The 26,189-nt window shown below is 43.0% G+C and overlaps 2 protein-coding genes and 1 long non-coding RNA gene across 3 annotated transcripts in view; 2 read left to right on the forward strand and 1 right to left on the reverse strand.

Annotated features, from left to right (window-relative positions):
* The window catches only part of LOC138411103 (NACHT, LRR and PYD domains-containing protein 5-like), a 402,447-nt gene that overhangs the window by 63,261 nt on the left and 312,997 nt on the right, over positions 1 to 26,189 (forward strand). Inside the window, exon 17 of the mRNA XM_069529793.1 lies at positions 5,268 to 5,441. Coding sequence (XP_069385894.1) covers positions 5,268 to 5,441 — 174 coding nt within the window. The remainder of the gene's footprint in view (positions 1 to 5,267; positions 5,442 to 26,189) is intronic.
* On the reverse strand, positions 6,860 to 11,266 carry LOC138411121 (uncharacterized). The gene is made up of 2 exons (XR_011243778.1): positions 11,138 to 11,266; positions 6,860 to 11,107 (listed from the first exon to the last, which is right to left on the reverse strand). It is a non-coding gene; the product is annotated as an uncharacterized lncRNA (long non-coding RNA).
* Positions 14,639 to 20,397, forward strand: LOC138411109 (protein NLRC3-like). Its single transcript, XM_069529845.1, has 5 exons — positions 14,639 to 14,773; positions 15,200 to 17,535; positions 17,774 to 17,947; positions 18,501 to 18,674; positions 19,668 to 20,397. Exons 2-5 carry the CDS (start codon positions 15,821 to 15,823, stop codon positions 19,687 to 19,689), a joined length of 2,085 nt encoding a protein of 694 aa, XP_069385946.1. The 5' UTR covers positions 14,639 to 14,773; positions 15,200 to 15,820; the 3' UTR covers positions 19,690 to 20,397.

The raw sequence follows: 26,189 nt of genomic DNA on the forward strand, positions 1-26,189 counted from the left end.
CGCTTCAGGACAAAAGTTTGGGGACGATGGGGACAGCTGAAAATCACTTGGACAGAGACGCAGTGGTCACAAGTTCAAGAGCGAGTTTTTACTGCTGCGACATAGAAACATACTGAGTCCCTCTGTCTCTAATAGTATGGAGGAGCACAATGACTGAAGTATAAATCAATAATACAATCAGAAATACTTACATAGATAAATAAGAACCAAATACATGTCGTGTGTATTTCTGTGTCCATATGTAAATGAGTAGAGGCGGTCCTCATGAGCCTCAGTCTCCAGCAGGATCGTATTGATTTATACTTAAAGCTCCAGTGTGTAAGATTCAGGTGAAAGGGAACTATTGGCAGAAATCTAATGTAGAAGAATCCTCATGATGTTTTCACCAGTTCGTTTCATCTCAATTGTATGGAATGTCATTTTCTTTACCCAGAAAAGACCCTTTATTCAAATCTTTATATATAAATACTTTATATTAAAATACTTTATATATAAATACTTTATATTTAAATACTTTAAATATAAATACTTTATATATAAATACTTTATATTAAAATACTTTATATATAAATACTTTATATATAAATACTTAATATTTAAATACTTTATATTAAAATACTTTATATATAAATACTTTATATTAAAATACTTTATATTAACATACTTTATATTTAAATACTTTATATTTAAATACTTTATATTAAAATACTTTATATTAAAATACTTTATATTAAAATACTTAATAATTATATACTTTATATTTAAATACTTTATATTAAAATACTTTATATTGAAATATTTTATATTTAAATACTCTATATATAAATACTTTATATTTGAATACTTTATATTAAAATACTTTATATATAAATAATTTATATTAAAATACTTTATATTTAAATACTTTATATATAAATACTTTATATTTAAATACTTTGTATTTAAATACCTTATATTTAAATAATTTATATTTAAATACTTTATATTAAAATAATGTATATTAAAATACTTTATATTTAAATATGTTATATTTAAATACTTTATATTAAAATACTTTATATTTAAACATTTATATTTAAATATTTTATATATAAATACTTTATATTTAAATACTTTATATTAAAATACTTTATATTAAAATAATTTATATTTAAATACTTTATATTAAAATACTTTATATATAAATACTTTATATATAAATACTTTATATTTAAATACTTTCAGTCTAGTTTTATTTTACTGTCACAGACTCTTAGTCAGTTTTTCTACACGTGGACTGTCGAGAGAAGAAGAGTCAGGATGAACTTCTGTCAGTCAATCAACAGTTTGACTCGACACTGTGATCGACTGAGTCCAACACAATAAACCTTCAACTGTCTCAGGTTACCATGACAACAGGGAGACAGTGTAGGAGGTTGACTTTGTTATATTTGAAGAAAAAGTGAATTTACGTACCTGTCTTCATTGTGTGTGTTTGAGATCACAGTCAGTGTCAGTGTCTTTCCTCTCAGACTGAAGATGAGTGGTTATGAGGAGGAAGAGGACAGAGCAGAGTCTCCAGAGTTCAGCTGTGTGTCTCTGAAGAGTAACCAGTCCAAAGGTCTTCCTCTAAACTTCAGTAATGAACCTGGACCCTCACACACAAAGTAAGAGACTGTTTCTACTGTGAACTGATCTGAAGAGGATGTAGTTTCCTCTAGTGTGGCCCCTGCATTAGGACACAGCTTCATTGAAATTGGTGACTAATCTCTCAGAATCCCTCAAAGAGCTCAGACCTCCACCAAGGCCCAACACGCTCCTGATGAAACCACTTTGAAATTCACTACATACTCATTTTTATTTGGATCTGCACCAAATTTCACTCACTCATAAACATCAGTCCTCTGAACATCTGGTTCACAGAACACATCCTTCACCAAGTTTACTGGTGATCTGTTCAGTGGTTTTTATAATCCCACTAACGAACAAACCAACCAACACACAAACATACAGGGTGGAAACAAAACCACCTTGACAGAAGTGATGACGACCTGTGACTGTGACATTTGACTTATCAGGACATGTCTTCACAGAGAGAGGAGGAGGAGTCATGTTTCTGAGGAGGAGCAGTCGTCCCGCTGTGCTTCGTGTCAGGACGTCCTGAAGGATCCAGTCTCCACCAGCTGTGGACACTGGTTCTGCAGACAGTGCATCACCTCATACTGGGACCAGTCTGGTTCTTCAGGAGACTCCTCCTGTCCCCAGTGTGGACAAAGATCCAGAAGAGGAGCTGGAGCTCAGACAGCCGGTCAGAGCAGCACTGTACATGTGTCTGCTGATGTCTTCACTTCTGACAACAGCACATGTTTGATTTTGTTCCTTCATACAGCATCAACATTTCACTTGGTTATAAAAGCACAAAGTTCAAAAGCTTTGATTTTCTCTAGTTTTTCTGTATCTGATGAAAACAATCAGCAGATTCTCAGATTCTCTGTCTTTAGTCTCACATTGTTTCTTGTCTTTCAGCAGATCGGGGTCTGCAGGAGGTTTTAGACCAACATAAGATCAGTGTGAGGAGGAGATGTGAACATGTGACTGAAGGAACTGAGGAAACAGGAAGTAGAACCCTCCTCAACAGGATCTACACTGAGCTCTACATCACAGAGGGACAGAGTGAAGAGGTTAATACTCAACATGAGGTGAGGCAGCTTGAGATGGCTTCCAAGATGAAGAGCCTCCACGACACTCCCATCAAGTGCCACGACATCTTTAAAGCCTTCACTGACCAGCAGAGCAGCATCAGAGTCGTCCTGACCAACGGCGTCGCTGGCGTTGGAAAAACCTTCTCGGTGCAGAAGTTCACTCTGGACTGGGCAGAGGGTTTAGAAAACCAAGATGTGGGTCTGCTGGTTGTGCTTTCGTTCAGGGAGCTGAACCTGGTGAGAGACGAGCAGCACAGTCTTCTCACGCTGCTCCGTGTTTTCCATCCAACATTACAGAAGCTCACGGCAGAGACGCTCGCTGTCTGTGAACCTGTGATCATCTTTGACGGCCTGGATGAAAGCAGACTTTCTCTGGACTTCAACCACAGGGAGGTCGTGTCTGAGGTCACACAGAGGTCATCAGTCAACGTGCTGCTGACAAACCTCATCCAGGGGAATCTGCTTCCCTCGGCTCTCGTCTGGATAACCTCCAGACCTGCGGCGGCCAATCAGATCCCTCCTACATGTGTTGACAGGGTGACAGAAGTACGAGGCTTCACTGACGCCCAGAAGGAGGAGTACTTCAGGAGGAGATTCAGTGATGAGGAGCTGAGCAGCAGAATCATCTCACACATCGAGACGTCCAGGAGCCTCCACATCATGTGTCAAATCCCAGTCTTCTGCTGGATCAGTGCTACAGTTCTGGAGCACATGTTGACCACAGACCAGAGAGGAGAGCTGCCCAAGACCCTGACTGACCTGTACTCACACTTCCTGCTGGTTCAGACAAAGAGGAAGAACAACAAGTACGGTGGAGGACATGAGACGAGTCCACAGCAGCTGACGGAGGCTGACAGGGACATTCTTCTGAAGCTGGGGAGGCTGGCACTTAAACATCTGGAGGAAGGAAACATCATGTTCTACCAAGAAGACCTGGAGCAGTGTGGTCTTAATGTCACAGAGGCCTCGGTGTACTCAGGAGTTTGTACTGAGATCTTCAGAAGAGAGTGTGTGATCTTCCAGAAATCAGTCTACTGCTTTGTTCATCTGAGCGTTCAGGAGTTTCTGGCTGCAGTCTACATGTTCCACTGTTACACCAAGAGGAACACGGAAGAACTCAACAACTTCTTGGGAACATATGGGAACACAGACGACACCTTCTCCCTGGAGGACCTCCTGAAGAGAACCATGGAGAAATCCCTCACCAGTAAAAATGGTCATCTGGATCTGTTTGTTCGCTTCCTTCACGGCCTCAGTCTGGAGTCCAACCAGAGAGTCTTAGGAGGCCTGCTGGGTCGAACAGAGAACAATCCAGAGATCATCCAGAGAATCATCAACAACCTGAAGGAGATGCAGAGTGATGACATTTCTCCTGACAGAAGCATCAACATCTTCCACTGTCTGACTGAGATGAACGACCACTCAGTACATCAGCAGATGCAACAGTTCCTGACGTCAGAGAACAAATCAGAGGAGAAACTCTCTGAGATCCACTGCTCAGCTCTGGCCTACATGCTGCAGATGTCAGAGGAGGTTCTGGATGAGTTGGACCTGGAGAAGTTCAACACATCAAACCAGGGTCTGAGACTGATCCCAGCTGTGAGGAACTGCAGGAAGGCTCTGTGAGTCCAGACATGATCAATAACATGTTGAATCAGTGAACACATCCTCTGCCACTTTGTTAGTCTGAATGAAGCTTGTACCAGATCTGAAAGGATTCTCTTGAGGTGTTTTTAAGATAAAATGTTCATGAGGCAAAAAGAGGATTTACCAGGGTGAGGGTCACATGATCACGTGTTGTATGAATGTTGTGTTTTCTGATTTTATTCTCACAGATTTGATATTTTCTTTAATTACAGATTCATTGATTGTGAACTCTCAGAGACTCACTGTGAAGTTGTGGCTTCAGCTCTGAAGTTAGACCCCTCACATCTGAGAGAACTGGTTCTGAGTGACAACGACCTGAAGGACTCAGGAGTGAAGCTGCTGTGTGCTGGACTGGAGAGTCCAAACTGTCGACTGGAGACTCTGAGGTCAGGTCCTTAAATCCTTGAATGTTCACTTTTCCAACGTTCCTTCTTATTTGGTCATTATCTATTTAAATTGAATTGTCTCAGTTCTGCTCTGCTCACTGTCCCTCAGTCATCTGTCCCTCACCCAGCCTGTCAGTCACGTCCACCTCATCAGCCCAACTCCATTCACCTGCACACACCTGCTCCTGATCACTAGTGTCAGTGAATAACATGTGGACTGAGGCCGAGCACTCGTCCTCCTCAGGTTCTCAACAATAAGACACGTTCTTATTGAAGCACGTTGGACAGTTGATGAGTATAGAACCAAACAGGAAGTGACTGTCAGGAGCCATCTCTACTTTAAACAGTGTTTAATGACACAAACCTACTCAGTGACCAAACACACAGAGAAGAAGGTGATGAATGAAACAATGGTCCAACATGTCTGATGTGATATTTATCTTCAGGTCACAGACTGGACTGAGGTCAGCAGCATGTTGAGAGTCTGTGTTGACATGATGACGATCCACAATAACAGGAGGACACATTCAAATATTCACATTTCTTTATCCAGGTTGAATCTCTGCAGACTGTCAGAGATCAGCTGTTCTTCTCTGGCTTCAGCTCTGAGGTCAAACCCCTCTCATCTGAGAGAACTGGATCTGAGCTACAACGAGCTGCAGGACTCAGGAGTGAAGGAGCTGTGTGGTTTTCTACAGAGTCCAACCTGTCCACTGGAGACTCTGAGGTCAGTTCACTCACTGACTTTTGTAGATCTCATATCTATAACACAACATTTATACACGATTTATCTCATTTAATTCTAATTTAACATAATTCCTCTTCATACATAACTTGAATTCATGAATTAATTTGACATTTTAAATATTCAGCTACTTGTTAAAACTCATCTGTGTTTAGTTCTGGATTTCCTAAACTGATCTGCAGGACAGAGACCGGGTCCAAATAATATATTGTTACTGAATCAGGACTCGTCTTTAGTCCAACATGTCTGATTTCATATTTATCTTCCATGTTATGAGTCTGTGCTGACATGAATATTTGTTATTATCACACATGAACTCAGTTTAATTTACAGTTAAGTTTTATTCTTTATTCAGGTTGATGAGCTGCAGTCTGTCAGAGATCAGCTGTTCTTCTCTGGCTTCAGCTCTGAGGTCAAACCCCTCTCATCTGAGAGAACTGGATCTGAGCTACAACTACCTGCAGGACTCAGCAGTGAAGGAGCTGCTTGATCTAGAGCAGAGTTCAGACTGTCGACTGGAGACTCTGAGGTCAGTAGATGGTTGGAGTCAGTCCACGCTGCTTTCATCAGTATTTTACTAAACACAGTCAGTATCACAGCAAAGATCCAGGGTCTGTACTACGAAGCAGGATTTGTGGTTATCAGGTTAACTTCAGAGACAGAGTGTGTCCTCAGAGAGTCCTCACTTTGTTCTCTCACTTCATCAGTGAAGAACTGATCAGTTGGCTCTTTGTCACAGCTCTGAGATCAGTGTGACTGAAGCCTGCACCTCAGAGAAGCATCATCACCATGGTAACCATGAGCTGTCTCTACAGAGCAGAAGCTCTGCTGAGGTCCATCTGTCTCATCTGTCCATCTGTCTCATCTGTCCACTGACAGTTTGTCAGAAGCACATGTTCATCAACACACAGTGACACATGTCTTCACCTGTAACAGCAGGAAATCCACCTCTCAAGTGTCCACTCTGCACTTTCCCATGCAGAGGAAACACACGTGATGGTCAAAGTGTGTGCAGCTCTTAGCGTGTTCATTCCAACACGTGAACATGAAGCAGAGAGGAAGCTGCTCCACCTCTGAACAGGACTGAAGTCCCTGCTGCTCTTTATACTGGATGTGCTGCATCACTGACTCACAGCTGATGAAGTGAGTCTCTGTCAACACTGATGTCTTCTTCTCTCAACAGATGGAGGGACTGATCTTTCTCTAGGTGAGTGTGAAGAGGACAGTGTGAAGAGGACAGTGTGGAGAGGACAGTGTGAAGAGGACAGTGTGAAGAGGACAGTGTGAAGAGGACAGTGTGAAGAGGACAGTGTGTGTGGACGGAGGCTGAGCTGTGTCCTGATGATCCAGAGGCTGAAGCAGCAGCAGCTTGTGTGTAGAGCGGCTCTGACTGGGCCTTGTTGCTGGGAGGCAGAGTGGAGACAGAGCTCCAGAGGAATCAGAGGAGGTGAGCTGCTCTGAGATCAGCTGTCACACAGTGTCCAGTCCACCGTCCTCACTACGTCCAGGACATGATGTCATCACTTGGAACTGTCGTATGTCAACATGTTGTGTAAACTCCGACAGGACGCTCTAATGTTTTATCAATGATTATTGATTATTCTGAGTATGATCTTATTCAGGTTAAGTTGATCAGAACATACAGTTTATACGTCAGTGTCTTCTTCAGATTATTGTCTTAATGTGACATGTAGTCAAATAAATATATAATTAATAAATACATTCTTCTGTTTTGTGTCATTGATTGTTGAGAGGCAGCTTCCACTGATGCCACACTCTCAGAGAGCGACTACTGCTGTTTCTGACTTATTCAGGGAGATGTGGACTAGTTTGTGAACGTTTACTTCCTCATATTGATCCGGGGCATGGATGGTTGAGACGCTGCGTACAGTTATGGTGTCATCCCTTCAAATCTGTTTTATTGTTTTCTGCTTCTGCCTTATATGTACTGTATTTTAATAAAGCTGATTCCCAATTCCATATTTTTATGGGTCCATGCGATGTTAATTCTTTTATTTTTGTTTACTGATAATTTACAAGATGTGCCACACTACACACTCCTAACAGCGCTGCACAACAAATGAGTGATTGGGCTTCCCACACTAGGTTTCCCTAAAGATCAAGGAGAACAAAGTCATTTCTCTTAAGTATTGTGTCCTCATATTGCTTAGTACTTGTGTTTTTTGAACTGCATTCAAATATTAAGTGATATAACTGTTGTATGCGTGTCGGCTATATTACATGTTCTGCTGTCGAAAACCTTTTGAGGACATCATTATTACTTTGCACTGTAACAATGTGCAACAAGTGACACGTGCTCACTTCACTGCATTCCCATCTGTACATTCCAGTATTTCCATATGTATATTTATGTAGCCTATTGTACACATCTTTATCTGATTTAATATCTGCTCTTTTTCTGCACATATGCAAATCATGTATTGTTAGTTTCCATTTATCTGCAAACGTAGTAGAAAATGTCTTTCCTTCACTTGTCTTTAGTCTTGCAGCTTTAGGTCTCGCGGTAGAGACAATTTCAAGGTGTGTTAGCCTCTAGTGTACGTTCCGATCCACACAACAGTCTCGGGGCAAATCATTTCAAGACTGCCAACACGATGTAACCAGTTTCTGTGTAATGACTTTTATCCAGGCATCATAGATGTTGATAGAGAGTTGAGCTGTTGTTAGAACGATGTACAACAATCTGGTACACAAGAACGTGGTAGGACGTGGCAGTGATGTCAATGGAATAGATGCTTAATGACTGGAACTGGAACCCTGCTCTCTTTTCAATGAGTTACGTAAAAAGACTCAGATTTGCTCTGACTTTACTCCTCTGTCTGAAATGATGATGGTGAGAAGCTGTTATTAATGCATCATTAGCTAATTAATGTTCGTGCTTTGTGAACATGAAGGAATTTTTCACTTTAGAGTCACAAAGTCAAGTTTGTTCTCTAGAAGTCTCCGGATCACTAACCTGACGTGCTGCCGATGTTCTTGCTGACTTCAGGAGAAAATGAGGATGTCATCTAGATACACAAACACAGATCGGTTCAGCATGTCTTTGAGCACATCGTTAACTAAGGTTTGGAAGGCGGCGGGAGCATTGGTGAGGCTAAGCGGCATCACCCGGTACTCAAATGGCACAAGCGGGTTGTTGAAAGCCGTCTTCCACTCATCTAATTTAGAGAAGTTGTTAGCCTCATGAACGGGATCAAAGCTGATTCTATCAGGGGCAGTGGATACTTGTTTTTAACTCTACTATTATTGAGAGCATGAAAGTCTATACAGGGTCGCAGGGAGCCATCTTTCTTTTTAACAAAAAAGAATCCAGCTCCTACAGGGGATGAAGATGGTTGATGAGTCCCCCAGACAGCGCTTCCTGAATGTATTGTTCCACAGTCTCTTTGTCAGGTTTTGACAGGTTGAACATTCTGCTGGAGGGAAGCGTGTGGAGGTTGATGGTGCAATCGTAAGGTTGGTGAGGGGGTAATGAAAGGGCCTTGTCTTATTTTCTGAAAAACCTCCCCAAGGTCGTGATAAACTGAGGGACCAAGGGATAGGTCAGGAGTTTTAGAAACAGGTGAGTGAATGGAACCTGAAGAAGGCCTGGCCGATCTGAGACAGTGTAAGTGACAATGTACGCTCCAACCTACTACACTGCCACGTCTCCAGTCAATGTGGGCATTGTGGAGTTGCAGCCAGGGTTGACCCAGAAACAAGGGTGAGTGAGGAGAAGATATGACCAGAAATTGGATGGACTCTTGGTGGTTGGAGGTGAGCAGGGTAATAGGGGTGGTTTGGTGGGTAATTCGAGCCAGGTGTCATCTAAGGCATTAACCTCTATGGGTTCAGGAAGAGGAGTGAGAGGGATGTTGCTCTGAGAAACTAGATTAGAGTCCATGAAGTTCTCATCAGCTCCAGAACCCACCAGGGCCTAGAGAGGGAGACAGAGAGAATTAATACTGATCTTAGCATCTACCAGAGAAGTTTGGGATGAGTTACGGTTGATGGAGGAGCTCGTCTGGCTCAACAGGGTCCCTCCTCTGCCTGATGAGCCTAATCTTTTGGCCGATTTGGACACTGGACAAGGGTGTGGCCTGGCTGGCCGCAGTACTGGCAGAGCCTCTCTCTGAATCTCCTCCATCTCTTTCTGTCTTGCCTACCAACCGCTCCTGGAGGAGGAGGTACTGCTCCTGCTCTCCCAGCCAGGGAGACTTCCTCCCCACCCAAGCTCTCCAACTTCCAGCAGGCCTGCCTGGAGCCGACTGCTAAAACCTTCCAAAGGCAGCGACGCGAGAGAACTTCAGCAGAATTGGCCACGACACAAGGTCTGACCACAGACGCACAACAGGAGCCACAAACCAACAGGACCACTTCACTGGACTTCAAACTGCACATCCAAAAAGGACCTTCCCCCCTTTTTCATGGACGGGTAACACAACTGGGCTTTATTATTACGCTAGGCTACGCAAAGGATTGTTATTTATTCAGTTATTCATCAGAGTTCCAGATTTGTAGTCAGTAATTCCATGAGACTCATTCAATATATTTGCTGTTGTAACCCCATGAAAAATACAGTTGGGTTTATTGCGTGTGTTTTCTTGCTGGATTCATGTTCATTCATCTTCATGTGTGAGTTCATGAAGAGAGCTGTGTTTGTGACTGTAGTTGCTTTGAGTAGCCACCAGGGGGCGCTTCGTGCGTAGTCAATACAGGATATTCAGCGAGCGCGTGCTTTGCATGCTGGGAATTAGACGCACTCGTCGAGCCCCGACACTGATGCTACAACGAAGTGTTCCGAGATTCTTCACGTTTCCTTTACCGAGGACTCCGCTGAGTTCTCTGCTTGTATGCTACGTGCTAATATGCTAATCGGTGAGCACGTGTTCAGTCCCGATGAAAGCTCGTGTTGTTCTCGTGTTTCAGAGGAAACAACCGGAGATTGACCGTAAACGTCGCGGAGATGTTTCAGTGAGTTATGAAACACTGTGAGAGACTCACATGAACGGTGACTTGAGGTTTATGTCTCATGATACAGTTGTTTCTAGGTTGCGTTGGAGTTGGACAGAGACAAGAAATATAATTCTGTACAGAAAGTGATGGAGAACTTTAGATTCTGCTCTGCACATTGTTTTCTGCTGGATGGACATTATTCGGACAGTGTGGATATTGACCAGGAGCTCCACACACACACGCACACACACACACACTCCATAGACTTTGACATGGACTCTAACTGACTTTGGACTGAACTTTATTGAACTTTGAACTTTGCTATCAGAACAGCTAGAAGCTGGAAAGGACACTTTATTTCGGTTTGTTATTTTCTTGTTTATTCGGAGGATTTTGAATCCGAATGGATTTCACTCTGAGTTGTTTGTGTAAGTGTAATGGGGTCAATCCTTAATAAAAAGGTTAAGTTAAAACAGGATATTTTTAGCGGTGTTATTTCCCCAGTTATGCTTATGTTATTTTAGATATAAAAACACAGCTCTAATTTACCTGACAGGACGGCGATGCCTATAGGATGCGGGGAGTCGGCGAAGGTTATTTAAGGACGCCGTAGTCGCTGTCTCTCTCTCTCTCTCTCTCTCTCCACTGCCGGTCCGGTGAGGTAGTGTAGCGTGCGCGCAGCAGGTGTGGACCTATCTTTATATACAGTCTATGGTGTGGACGCGAATTGTTTGTTGCGAGGCCAGCGTACAGCCGCGTGTGTGTGTGTGTGTCGCCACACATGCACACTGTGTCTCCTCCAGTTAGCGTGTCCCCACAAACTCAGAACAATACCTGTAAGTAATGCGCCTCAACATTTATTCGGAGTTTATACCATTGTGTCTGTGACATTAAGTGTAGTTGTCTTTTCCTGTTTTAGTATTTGTCGTCAAGACAATAAGGACGGTGGGGTCTCCGCTGTATTTTAATGCTCTGAAGGTATGTCATAATGATGTGTTATGTTTGCAAATGATTTGAAACATTTTGATATATTTGTTTTAATAATTGTGTGACCAAATGACATGTTTGTTTTGTAGGGCTGCCTTCTGGCAGAATATTTATGGTCACTGTTTTTTCCCACATTTAGATTTCATTTAGATTATTTGTTTGTTTAGAATTAGTTTTATTTCTGATTAATTAGTTTTATTTCTGGTTTCTTTGTTTTGTTTTATTTTGTTCTTGGTTTTGTGGGCAAGGTGCAATATGACTGATGGGTACTATGCAATCCAGGTGTAAATGGCTTGAATATTAGTGAGTTATTGGCTCCGTAAACTTGAGGCCCTCTTCTGTGATTTTATTGTATTATATCGCTTGCTGTGCTAATCCACTGGTGGAATCACACCATTGTTAGGATCCTTAAAGTGTGCTGTGCTTGTTTTATGCATGATGATTTAACTTGTTGAATTGGGTCTTGAGCTGTTAATTTCTCTCCTTTTAAACTGTTATTTATATCACGTACAAGCCAGTACCCTATACTTTGCACTTGATCCTGTGCTGTTTGATCAGTCTTTTTAAATAATTGTCCGACTTAAATAAATTGTTAATCTTTTGGAATCATCAGCCTCTCGTACCGTTTATTCTGGATACATTTGGTGAACCTGATTGGCATTTAACTGTCTCGCTAAACTTTCGATCACTACATAAATAAATATTTGTGTTAACTTTGCACATTAGCCTTCCCTCGCTCCTTGAGTTGAACCAGGGTACGGTATTTATCTACCTGTCTAACTTACTGGGTCATACACTCCAGGTTACACTGTCTTTTCCCTTCCTTTGACGGGCGGTGCCCCGATTTATCTTTTATCAATTCAAGTTATCATTTAATATTTTTAATATTCATATTTAATGTTTCTGATAGCCACATTTATTGAATGCCCAAAAGCACAACATTGAATGGTGCCACGTTTAATATAGTATCATCACAACAGTAGTAATAGTAGGGACTCTGGTAAAAGCAATAAATAAGTAAACACGCAATATAAGAGCAAGGAGGTATAAAATAGAAATAGAATAGAAATTATATTTACAATTGAAACAGAATATATACAGTGGAATGCACATCAGCCATTGAATTCCACTGATAGGAGAGAGAATTAAATAGATAATAAATATTGTGAAAAATCATATAAAGACAGAAAGTCTCCAATCTTTCCTTTCAACACTTTTTAATTGATGTGTGAATCATTGATTCCACCATTCCGCCTTTAAACACGGAGCAGAAGTCATGAGGGCGCCTCCCTGTGGACAGATGGATGCACAGCAGCTGGTCCAGTAGCAGCTCTGTCTCCAAACAGCTGATCAGACTCTTCTCTCCTGTGAACATCCGGTGAGTCCAACAGTCTCTTGACTTCTTGTTCTTCTAGACATTTGTTTGACAAGATGTTTCACTGGTGGAGGAAAAGCTTGTGTTTGTGTTTGTATAGTTTTGTGTGTTAAAGAGGGTTCACTCTGCTCAAAGTCTGAGAAACAGAATGATTTGAACTGATCAGTGTGTTTGTTGTTTATCCCTGAAAGTGTTGTTGTCTTGTTTGTCAGTTGATCTCTGGACTCTTTATTGTGTCATTCAGACTTTGTCTTTTCTCATTATTTGATATTGTAATTCTGTGTTCACAGACAGAAATGTTTGTATGTGTGGTTGTGGAAAAGGTGGGTGGATGAAACCAGGACTGCTCCTGTAATGAATGTAGAGCTCTGCTCATTTTTACAAGTTGATCTGTGGAACTACACGTGCAGCTCATAGAATGTGAATATGTTTTAGGATCTGTTGGTTTCTATACTTTTCCTCACTTTGTTGAACACCCAGAAAAGTTCTATTTGCTCCACGATGTGCTGTGTGCATCACAGGTAAGTTAATATATGAAGTCAATAAAAGTGAATCTGTGAAGGCATTGAATGTATGTTTTGCTGTGGCACAAATAAAAGTCATATTCTTTGAATGGTATTTTTATATCTGTTTGCATTTCTGTGGAGCTGTGGACAAGACAGCAGGAGACAACAGGCCAGATTAGCAGGCCTCCCCCAAATCTAAAAATGATCATATTACATTCTTGCCACCACCAGGTTGTTTCCTAATCAGGTTTTGTCACTTCACTTAAACCTTCCCTCCCCCCAACCAGTTGACTCTTATGATGCTTGACCTGACTCCAACCCTGACTAACCTGAACCAGGTATCCTGGCCTACTCTCCAACCTCGGACTCTGATTTACAGTTTGATATTCACCCTGGGAGGAGGCCCTTCCTGACTGGTAGAACACAGGGCAAGAAGTTCTCAATGCATTCACGTCCTTTACCAGCAGATGTCAATGTTTGACTTGTTTCCCGCTTTGCTCAATGCGAGGACACTGCACAGGTTTCTAGTTTGGACTCCAACAAAGAGTCTGCAGAGTCTGCAGTCACTGAGCATGTTGTTAATGTCTTGTTGGACTATTTGAGACACGTGTAGCTGTGATCATAACGATGGGGAGTAAACAGTGGTACTTTATCGCACAACACCATCTTAAAAGTAGCTTTAAAGTGACGAAAAGCTTCTGCATTCTATATTATGACGTCTTATCTCATGTCTCTAAATTGTTCAAATACATCAGTAAAGATATATGACATTATTTTGTCATTTTAACTATGTTACTGCACCATTAGAGCATTATAGCATGTTGAAGTTCATCATTCCATTATTATCTCTGCTCTGCATCTGGAGCCAATGAGTCTGAGAGGAAGGAGGAGGAGCATGAGAGCAGGTGAGTGTCAGACTCCATTTTCACTTGGAGGAGCAGGAGAAGAAAAGTGAGCAGGTGAGTGTTCACACAACTTTATGAAAGTTTTACTGTCACACTCTCTCACCTGCTGTTAACATCCATCTGCTGATCACACGGCTCCAAGTTTGTCAGTTGACACCTGGTGACAGACGTAGTTTCCATGTGATGGGATCACCAGAGACAGATGTGAACAGCAGGTGTGGAACAAAGTGTCTTCAAATGACTCATTAGCAGAGTTAACTCACAATTTCACTTTTTATCTTCATCACATCTGTTAATCAAGTGTTTAATACAGAATCATACATGTGTGTGTGTGTGTGTGTGTGTGTGTGTGTGTGTGTGTGTGTGTGTGTGTGTGTGTCCTTGCTTGGTGTGTTTCCTGAACAGACCTGTTTGTCCTGATTCCTGTGAGCTCAGTGTTTTTCCTCTCAGACTGAAGATGAGTGGTTATGAGGAGGAAGAGGACAGAGCAGAGTCTCCAGAGTTCAGCTGTGTGTCTCTGAAGAGTGACCGGTCCATGGAACAACCTCTATTCTTCAGTAATGAACCTGGACCCTCACACACAAAGTAAGAGACTGTTTCTACTGTGAACTGATCTGAAGAGGATGTAGTTTCCTCTAGTGTGGCCCCTGCATTAGGACACAGCTTCATTGAAATTGGTGACTAATCTCTCAGAATCCCTCAAAGAGCTCAGACCTCCACCAAGGCCCAACACGCTCCTGATGAAACCACTTTGAAATTCACTACATACTCATTTTTATTTGGATCTGCACCAAATTTCACTCACTCATAAACATCAGTCCTCTGAACATCTGGTTCACAGAACACATCCTTCACCAAGTTTACTGGTGATCTGTTCAGTGGTTTTTATAATCCCACTAACGAACAAACCAACCAACACACAAACATACAGGGTGGAAACAAAACCTCCTTGACAGAAGTGATGACGACCTGTGACTGTGACATTTGACTTATCAGGACATGTCTTCACAGAGAGAGGAGGAGGAGTAATGTTTCTGAGGAGGAGCAGTCGTCCCGCTGTGCTTCGTGTCAGGACGTCCTGAAGGATCCAGTCTCCACCAGCTGTGGACACTGGTTCTGCAGACAGTGCATCACCTCATACTGGGACCAGTCTGGTTCTTCAGGAGACTCCTCCTGTCCCCAGTGTGGACAAAGATCAAGAAGAGGAGCTGGAGCTCAGACAGCCGGTCAGAGCAGCACTGTACATGTGTCTGCTGATGTCTTCACTTCTGACAACAGCACATGTTTGATTTTGTTCCTTCATACAGCATCAACATTTCACTTGGTTATAAAAGCACAAAGTTCAAAAGCTTTGATTTTCTCTAGTTTTTCTGTATCTGATGAAAACAATCAGCAGATTCTCAGATTCTCTGTCTTTAGTCTCACATTGTTTCTTGTCTTTCAGCAGATCGGGGTCTGCAGGAGGTTTTAGACCAACATAAGATCAGTCTGAGGAGGAGATGTGAACATGTGACTGAAGGAACTGAGGAAACAGGAAGTAGAACCCTCCTCAACAGGATCTACACTGAGCTCTACATCACAGAGGGACAGAGTGAAGAGGCTAATACTCAACATGAGGTGAGGCAGCTTGAGATGGCTTCCAAGAGGAAGAGCCTCCACGACACTCCCATCAAGTGCCACGACATCTTTAAAGCCTTCACTGACCAGCAGAGCAGCATCAGAGTCGTCCTGACCAACGGCGTCGCTGGCGTTGGAAAAACCTTCTCGGTGCAGAAGTTCACTCTGGACTGGGCAGAGGGTTTAGAAAACCAAGATGTGGGTCTGCTGGTTGTGCTTTCGTTCAGGGAGCTGAACCTGGTGAAAGACGAGCAGCACAGTCTTCTCACGCTGCTCCGTGTTTTCCATCCAACATTAGAGAAGCTCACGGCAGAGACGCTCGCTGTCTGTAAACCTTTGATCATCTTTGACGGCCTGGATGAAAGCAAACCTTCTCTGGACTTCAACCACAGGGAGGTCGTGTCTGAGGTCACACAGAAGTCATCAGTCAACGTGCTGCTGACAAACCTCATCCAGGGGAATCTGCTTCCCTCGGCTCTCGTCTGGATAACCTCCCGACCTGCGGCGGCCAATCAGATCCCTCCTACATGTGTTGACAGGGTGACAGAAGTACGAGGCTTCACTGACGCCCAGAAGGAGGAGTACTTCAGGAGGAGATTCAGTGATGAGGAGCTGAGCAGCAGAATCATCTCACACATCAAGACGTCCAGGAGCCTCTACATCATGTGTCAAATCCCAGTCTTCTGCTGGATCAGTGCTACAGTTCTGGAGCACATGTTGACCACAGACCAGAGAGGAGAGCTGCCCAAGACCCTGACTGACCTGTACTCACACTTCCTGCTGGTTCAGACAAAGAGGAAGAACAACAAGTACGGTGAAGGACATGAGACGAGTCCACAGCAGCTGACGGAGGCTGACAGGGACATTCTTCTGAAGCTGGGGAGGCTGGCACTTAAACATCTGGAGGAAGGAAACATCATGTTCTACCAAGAAGACCTGGAGCAGTTTGGTCTTAATTTTACAGAGGCCTCGGTGTACTCAGGAGTTTGTACTCAGATCTTCAGAAGAGAGTGTGTGATCTTCCAGAAATCAGTCTACTGCTTTGTTCATCTGAGCGTTCAGGAGTTTCTGGCTGCAGTCTACATGTTCCACTGTTACACACACATAGAAGAACTCAAAAACTTCTTGGGAACATATGGGAACACAGACAACACCTTCTCCCTGGATGACCTCCTGAAGAGAACCATGGAGAAATCCCTCACCAGTAAAAATGGTCATCTGGATCTGTTTGTTCGCTTCCTTCACGGCCTCAGTCTGAAGTCCAACCAGAGAGTCTTAGGAGACCTGCTGGGTCGGACAGAGAACAACCCAGAGAACATCCAGAGAATCATAGGAGGCCTGCTGGGTCGGACAGAGAACAATCCAGAGATCAGCCAGAGAGTCTTAGGAGGCCTGCTGGGTCAGACAGAGAACAATCCAAATATCATCCAGAGAATCATCAACAACCAGAAGAAGATGCAGAGTGATGACATTTCTCCTGACAGAAGCATCAACATCTTCCACTGTCTGACTGAGATGAACGACCACTCAGTACATCAGCAGATGCAACAGTTCCTGATGTCAGAGAACAAATCAAAGGAGAAACTCTCTGAGATCCACTGCTCAGCTCTGGCCTACCTGCTGCAGATGTCAGAGGAGGTTCTGGACGAGTTGGACCTGGAGAAGTTCAACACATCATACCAGAGTCGACTGAGACTGATCCCAGCTGTGAGGAACTGCAGGAAGGCTCTGTGAGTCCAGACATGATCAATAACATGTTGAATCAGTGAACACATCCTCTGCCACTTTGTTAGTCTGAATGAACGCTTGTACCAGATCTGAAAGGATTCTCTTGAGGTGTTTTTAAGATAAAATGTTCATGAGGCAAAAAGAGGATTTACCAGGGTGAGGGTCACATGATCACGTGTTGTATGAATGTTGTGTTTTCTGATTTTATTCTCACAGATTTGATATTTTCTTTAATTACAGACTCGGTGGTTGTGGACTCTCAGAGACTCACTATGAAGTCGTGGCTTCAGCTCTGAGGTCAGAACCCTCACATCTGAGAGAACTGGATCTGAGTAGAAACATCCTGAAGGGCTCAGGAGTGAAGCTGCTGTGTGCTGGACTGGAGAGTCCAAACTGTCGACTGGAGACTCTGAGGTCAGGTCCTTAAATCCTTGAATGTTCACTTTTCCAACGTTCCTTCTTATTTGGTCATTATCTATTTAAATTGAATTGTCTCAGTTCTGCTCTGCTCACTGTCCCTCAGTCATCTGTCCCTCACCCAGCCTGTCAGTCACATCCACCTCATCAGCCCAACTCCATTCACCTGCACACACCTGCTCCTGATCACTAGTGTCAGTGAGTAACATGTGGACTGAGGCCGAGCACTCGTCCTCCTCAGGTTCTCAACAATAAGACACGTTCTTATTGAAGCACGTTGGACAGTTGATGAGTATAGAACCAAACAGGAAGTGACTGTCAGGAGCCATCTCTACTTTAAACAGTGTTTAATGACACAAACCTACTCAGTGACCAAACACACAGAGAAGAAGGTGATGAATGAAACAATGGTCCAACATGTCTGATGTGATATTTATCTTCAGGTCACAGACTGGACTGAGGTCAGCAGCATGTTGAGAGTCTGTGTTGACATGATGACGATCCACAATAACAGGAGGACACATTCAAATATTCACATTTCTTTATCCAGGTTGTGGGACTGCAGTCTGTCAGAGATCAGCTGTTCTTCTCTGGCTTCAGCTCTGAGGTCAAACCCCTCTCATCTGAGAGAACTGGATCTGAGCTACAACGAGCTGCAGGACTCAGAAGTGAAGGAGCTGCTTGATCTAGAGCAGAGTTCAGACTGTCGACTGGAGACTCTGAGGTCAGTAGATGGTTGGAGTCAGTCCACGCTGCTTTCATCAGTATTTTACTAAACACAGTCAGTATCACAGTACAGATCCAGGGTCTGTACTACGAAGCAGGATTTGTGGTTATCAGGTTAACTTCAGGTTTAGTTTTTTCAGTCCTACGAAGCTCGTTCACTTCTTCTCTGGTTAAATCACCATGGTAACTGATGATGAACGGCTAACATGCTCCGAAGCAGGTTAAGTTGGAGATCAACCCGTATAAAAGCTCCGCCCACTGACCAGCGTGACTCTCCACTGTTGTGTGGTGCACACTCTCCTTAAAGGGACGGAGAAGAGAAGTTTAAACCAACGTCTGGTTGGTTCAGTTGATCTCAGCCACTAACACACCCAGTACATCTCAATCTCTCCAGACTCATCCTGTCACCAAAATACCAGATGCTCTCAGTCAGGTCCCTGAAAATAGCTCCATGTGTTTTTATTGAGTAGTGATGTCAGAGGTTTGCACCACAGTGTGTCCTCAGAGACAGTGTGTCCTCAGAGTCAGTGTGTGTCCTCAGAGACAGTGTGTCCTCAGAGACAGTGTGTGTCCTCAGAGACAGAGTGTGTCCTCAGAGACAGTGTGTCCTCAGAGACAGTGTGTGTCCTCAGAGTCAGAGTGTGTCCTCAAACTCTGCTGTCAGTCAAACTGTCCATGTCTGTGATTGGTCATACGCAGTAAACCCCGCCCCTTTTATGTGAAACATGTCTTCACCTGTAACAGCAGGAAATCCACCTCTCAAGTGTCCACTCTGCACATTCACATGCAGAGGAAACACACGTGATGGTCAAAGTGTGTGCAGCTCTTAGTGTGTTCATTCCAACACGTGAACATGAAGCAGAGAGGAAGCTGCTCCACCTCTGAACAGGACTGAAGTCCCTGCTGCTCTTTATACTGGATGTGCTGCTTCACTGACTCACAGCTGATGAAGTGAGTCTCTGTCAACACTGATGTCTTCTTCTCTCAACAGATGGAGGCCACGATCTTTGTAAAGGTGGGTGTGAAGAGGACAGTGTGAAGAGGACAGTGTGTGTGGACGGAGGCTGAGCTGTGTCCTGATGATCCAGAGGCTGAAGCAGCAGCAGCTTGTGTGTAGAGCGGCTCTGACTGGGCCTTGTTGCTGGGAGGCAGAGTGGAGACAGAGCTCCAGAGGAATCAGAGGAGGTGAGCTGCTCTGAGATCAGCTGTCACACAGTGTCCAGTCCACCGTCCTCACTACGTCCAGGACATGATGTCATCACTTGGAACTGTCGTATGTCAACATGTTGTGTAAACTCCGACAGGACGCTCTAATGTTTTATCAATGATTATTGATTATTCTGAGTATGATCTTATTCAGGTTAAGTTGATCAGAACACACAGTTTATACGTCAGTGTCTTCTTCAGATTATTGTCTTAATGTGACATGTAGTCAAATAAATATATAATCAATAAATATATTCGTCTATGTTTTGTCATTGATTGTTGAGAGGCAGCTTCCACTGATGCTACACTCTCAGAGAGCGACTACTGCTGTTTCTGACTTATTCAGGGAGATGTGGACTAGTTTGTGAACGTTTACTTACTCATATTGATCCGGGGCATGGATGGTTGAGACGCTGCGTACAGTTATGGTGTCATCCCTTCAAATCTGTTTTATTGTTTTCTGCTTCTGTCCTTATATGTACTGTATTTTAATAAAGCTGATTCCCAATTCCATATTTTTATGGGTCCATGCGATGTTAATTCTTTTATTTTTGTTTACTGATAATTTACAAGATGTGCCACACTACACACTCCTAACAGCGCTGCACAACAAATGAGTGATTGGGCTTCCCACACTAGGTTTCCCTAAAGATCAAGGAGAACAAAGTCATTTCTCTTAAGTATGGTGTACTCATATTGCTTAGTACTTGTGTTTTTTGAACTGCATTCAAATATTAAGTGATATAACTGTTGTATGCGTGTCGGCTATATTACATGTTCTGCTGTCGAAAACCTTTTGAGGACATCATTATTACTTTGCACTGTAACAATGTGCAACAAGTGACACGTGCTCACTTCACTGCATTCCCATCTGTACATTCCAGTATTTCCATATGTATATTTATGTAGCCTATTGTACACATCTTTATCTGATTTAATATCTGCTCTTTTTCTGCAAACGTAGTAGAAAATGTCTTTCCTTCACTTGTCTTTAGTCTTGCAGCTTCAGGTCTCGCGGTAGAGACAATTTCAAGGTGTGTTAGCCTCTAGTGTACGTTCCGATCCACACAACAGTCTCGGGGCAAATCATTTCAAGACTGCCAACACAATGTAACCAGTTTCTGTGTAATGACTTTTATCCAGGCATCATAGAGGTTGATAGAGAGTTGAGCTGTTGTTAGAGCGATGTACAACAATCTGGTACACAAGAACGTGGTAGGACGTGGCAGTGATGTCAGTGGAATAGATGCTTAATGACTGGAACTGGAACCCTGCTCTCTTTTCAATGAGTTACGTAAAAAGACTCAGATTTGCTCTGACTTTACTCCTCTGTCTGAAATGATGATGGTGAGAAGCTGTTATTAATGCATCATTAGCTAATTAATGTTCGTGCTTCGTGAACATGAAGGAATTTTTCATTTTAGAGTCACAAAGTCAGGTTTGTTCTCTAGAAGTCTCTGGAGCACTAACCTGATGTGCTGCCGATGTTCTTGCTGACTTCAGGAGAAAATGAGGATGTCATCTAGATACACAAACACAGATCGGTTCAGCATGTCTTTGAGCACATCGTTAACTAAGGTTTGGAAGGCGGCGGGAGCATTGGTGAGGCTAAACGGCATCACCCGGTACTCAAATGGCACAAGGGGGTTGTTGAAAGCCGTCTTCCACTCGTCTAATTTAGAGAAGTTGTTAGCCTCATGAAGGGGATCAAAGATGATTCTATCAGGGGCAGTGGATACTTGTTTTTAACTGTAATATTATTGAGAGCATGAAAGTCTATACAGGGTCGCAGGGAGCCATCTTTCTTTTTAACAAAAAAGAATCCAGCTCCTACAGGGGATGAAGATGGTTGATGAGTCCCCCAGACAGCGCTTCCTGAATGTATTGTTCCTCAGTCTCTTTGTCAGGTTTTGACAGGTTGAACATTCTGCTGGAGGGAAGCGTGTGGAGGTTGATGGTGCAATCGTAAGGTTGGTGAGGGGGTAATGAAAGGGCCTTGTCTTATTTTCTGAAAAACCTCCCCAAGGTCGTGATAAACTGAGGGACCAAGGGATAGGTCAGGAGTTTTAGAAACAGGTGAGTGAATGGAACCTGAAGAAGGCCTGGCCGATCTGAGACAGTGTAAGTGACAATGTACGCTCCAACCTACTACACTGTCTCCAGTCAATGTGGGCATTGTGGAGTTGCAGCCAGGGTTGACCCAGAAACAAGGGTGAGTGAGGAGAAGATATGACCAGAAATTGGATGGACTCTTGGTGGTTGGAGGTGAGCAGGGTAATGGGGTGGTTTGGTGGGTAATTCGAGCCAGGTGTCATCTAAGGCATTAACCTCTATGGGTTCAGGAAGAGGAGTGAGAGGGATGTTGCTCTGAGAAACTAGAGTCCATGAAGTTCTCATCAGCTCCAGAACCCACCAGGGCCTAGAGAGGGAGACAGAGAGAATTAATACTGATCTTAGCATCTACCAGAGAAGTTTGGGATGAGTTACGGTTGATGGAGGAGCTCGTCTGGCTCAACAGGGTCCCTCCTCTGCCTGATGAGCCTAATCTTTTGGCCGATTTGGACACTGGACAAGGGTGTGGCCTGGCTGGCCGCAGTACTGGCAGAGCCTCTCTCTGAATCTCCTCCATCTCTTTCTGTCTTGCCTACCAACCGCTCCTGGAGGAGTAGGTACTGCTCCTGCTCTCCCAGCCAGGGAGACTTCCTCCCCACCCAAGCTCTCCAACTTCCAGCAGGCCTGCCTGGAGCAGACTGCTAAAACCTTCCAAAGGCAGTGACGCGAGAGAACTTCAGCAGAATTGGCCACGACACAAGGTCTGACCACAGACGCACAACAGGAGCCACAAACCAACAGGACCACTTCACTGGACTTCAAACAGCACATCCAAAAAGGACCTTCCCCTCTTTTTCATGGACGGGTAACACAACTGGGCTTTATTATTACGCTAGGCTACACAAAGGACTGTTTAATTCTATTTCTATTTCATGTGATGTTTATAAGTTTGACTTGTGTTGTTGTGATATTTGTTCATATGTTATTTGAAAGTCAATGTTAGTTCTGTTCACTCTCTCTGCAGGCATCTAACTACTTTCTTTAACCTGGCACCTCACACACTCATCTCCACAAACTTAACACACACATGTGATCTCAGCCACATGGTCTCACCACTCCAGGGGGCCTTTTGTCTCCATAGTGGCCAGCCGCCATTTTGAATCTCACTCACTCTCACACTCACACACACATATGCATACTTGCATACACATCTACACATCTGTATATAGTAAGTCCACCTTTTGTTAGTTTGTGTGTTTATACTTTTATTATGTTCATAATAAATGTTTTTCTTTAAAACACGTCTTCATTAATGTTGCATCAGTGTGAATTGTGCCTCTACACGGTCAAGAACTCCACATCCTTCAACTTTGCGAGCTGTTGATGTGGTAACTTTGGTTATTGTTATTTATTCAGTTATTCATCAGAGTTCCAGATTTGTAGTCAGTAATTCCATGAGACTCATTCAATATATTTGCTGTTGTAACCCCATGAAAAATACAGTTGGGTTTATTGCGTGTGTTTTCTTGCTGGATTCATGTTCATTCATCTTCATGTGTGAGTTCATGAAGAGAGCTGTGTTTGTGACTGTAGTTGCTTTGAGTAGCCACCAGGGGGCGCTTCGTGCGTAGTCAATACGGGATATTCAGCGAGCGCGTGCTTCGCATGCTGGGAACTAGACGCGCTCGTCGAGCCCCGACACTGATGCTACAACGAAGTGTTCCGAGATTCTTCACGTTTCCTTTACCGAGGACTCCGCTGAGTTCTCTGCTTGTATGCTACGTGCTAATATGCTAATCGGTGAGCACGTGTTCAGTCCCGATGAAAGCTCGTGTTGTTCTCGTGTTTCAGAGGAAACAACCGGAGATTGACCGTAAACGTCGCGGAGATGTTTCAGTGAGTTAGAATGCTGAGGATGAGTTGTCCATGGAATTGTTCACGTGACGACCGTAATTCTTGCTGCGTCATGTTTGGACGCCATGTGCAAGGTTGATGATCGTCCGCTGAGGCTGATGACGTGTGACCTGACAGGGTTTCATGTTTGAACGTGAACTCTGCGTGAACTTGAGTTTGAGATGGTTGAAACATGAGCATTGATACCGATGAGAGATCATCGTCTGTGCAACGTGGTTCATGAAACACTGTGAAAGACTCACATGAACGGTGACTTGAGGTTTATGTCTCATGATACAGTTGTTTCTAGGTTGCGTTGGAGTTGGACAGAGACAAGAAATATAATTCTGTACAGAAAGTGATGGAGAACTTTAGATTCTGCTCTGCACATTGTTTTCTGCTGGATGGACATTATTCGGACAGTGTGGATATTGACCAGGAGCTCCACACACACACACACACACACACACTCCATAGACTTTGACATGGACTCTAACTTACTTTGGACTGAACTTTATTGAACTTTGAACTTTGCTATCAGAACAGCTAGAAGCTGGAAAGGACACTTTATTTCGGTTAGTTTTTTTCTTGTTTATTCTGAGGATTTTGAATCCGAATGGATTTCACTCTGAGTTGTTTGTGTAAATAAATATTTGTGTTAACTTTGCACATTAGCCTTCCCTCGCTCCTTGAGTTGAACCAGGGTACGGTATTTATCTACCTGTCTAACTTACTGGGTCATACACTCCAGGTTACACTATCTTTTCCCTTCCTTTGACGGGCGGTGCCCCGATTTATCTTTTATCAATTCAAGTTATCATTTAATATTTTTAATATTCATATTTAATATGTTTCTGATAGCCACATTTATTGAATGCCCAAAAGCACAACATTGAAATGTGCCACGTTTAATATAGTATAATCACAACAGTAGTAATAGTAGGGATAGTCAGAAAATAGACTCTGGTAAAAGCAATAAATAAGTAAACATGCAATATAAGAGCAAGGAGGTATAAAATAGAAATAGAATGGAAATTATATTTACAATTGAAACAGAATATATACAGTGGAATGCTCATCAGCCATTGAATTCCACTGATAGGAGAGAGAATTAAATAGATAATAAATATTGTGAAAAATCATATTAAGACAGAAAGTCTCCAATCTTTCCTTTCAACACTTTTTAATTGATGTGTGAATCATTGATTCCACCATTCCGCCTTTAAATACGGAGCAGAAGTCATGAGGGCGCCTCCCTGTGGACAGATGGATGCACAGCAGCTGGTCCAGTAGCAGCTCTGTCTCCAAACAGCTGATCAGACTCTTCTCTCCTGTGAACATCCGGTGAGTCCAACAGTCTCTTGACTTCTTGTTCTTCTAGACATTTGTTTGACAAGATGTTTCACTGGTGGAGGAAAAGCTTGTGTTTGTGTTTGTATAGTTTTGTGTGTTAAAGAGGGTTCACTCTGCTCAAAGTCTGAGAAATAGAATGATTTGAACGGATCAGTGTGTTTGTTGTTTATCCCTGAAAGTGTTGTTGTCTTGTTTGTTAGTTGATCTCTGGACTCTTTATTGTGTCATTCAGACTTTGTCTTTTCTCATTATTTGATATTGTAATTCTGTGTTCACAGACAGAAATGTTTGTATGTGTGTTTGTGGAAAAAGTGGGTGGATGAAACCAGGACTGCTCCTGTAATGAATGTAGAGCTCTGCTCATTTTTACAAGTTGATCTGTGGAACTACACGTGCAGCTCATAGAATGTGAATATGTTTTTGGATCTGTTGGTTTCTATACTTTTCCTCACTTTGTTGAACACCCAGAAAAGTTCTATTTGCTCCACGATGTGCTGTGTGCATCACAGGTAAGTTATGGTTTGTGATTATGGGAAAAAAAGTCAAATATATGAAGTCAATAAAAGTGAATCTGTGAAGGCATTGAATGTATGTTTTGCTGTGGCACAAATAAAAGTGATATTCTTTTAATGGTATTTTTATATCTGTTTGCATTTCTGTGGAGCTGTGGACAAGACAGCAGGAGACAACAGGCCAGATTAGCAGGCCTCCCCCAAATCTAAAAATGATCATATTACATTCTTGCCACCACCAGGTTGTTTCCTAATCAGGTTTTGTCACTTCACTTAAACCTTCCCTCCCCCAACCAGTTGACTCTTATGATGCTTGACCTGACTCCAACCCTGACTAACCTGAACCAGGTATCCTGGCCTACTCTCCAACCTCGGACTCTGATTTACAGTTTGATATTCACCCTGGGAGGAGGCCCTTCCTGACTGGTAGAACACAGGGCAAGAAGTTCTCAATGCATTCACGTCCTTTACCAGCAGATGTCAATGTTTGACTTGTT

Source organism: Paralichthys olivaceus, chromosome 1, assembly GCF_024713975.1.
Source record: "Paralichthys olivaceus isolate ysfri-2021 chromosome 1, ASM2471397v2, whole genome shotgun sequence".
Classification (NCBI taxonomy): domain Eukaryota; kingdom Metazoa; phylum Chordata; class Actinopteri; order Pleuronectiformes; family Paralichthyidae; genus Paralichthys; species Paralichthys olivaceus.

Bases quoted from the DNA above. Each gene is read 5' to 3' on its own strand.
- LOC138411109 (XM_069529845.1), top strand. From the start codon at position 15,821: ATGGCTTCCAAGAGGAAGAGCCTCCACGACACTCCCATCAAGTGCCAC. The intron at 17,536-17,773 runs GTGAGTCCAGAC...CTTTAATTACAG, and splicing joins AGGAACTGCAGGAAGGCTCT to ACTCGGTGGTTGTGGACTCT. The intron at 18,675-19,667 runs GTCAGTAGATGG...TTCTCTCAACAG, and splicing joins TGTCGACTGGAGACTCTGAG to ATGGAGGCCACGATCTTTGT.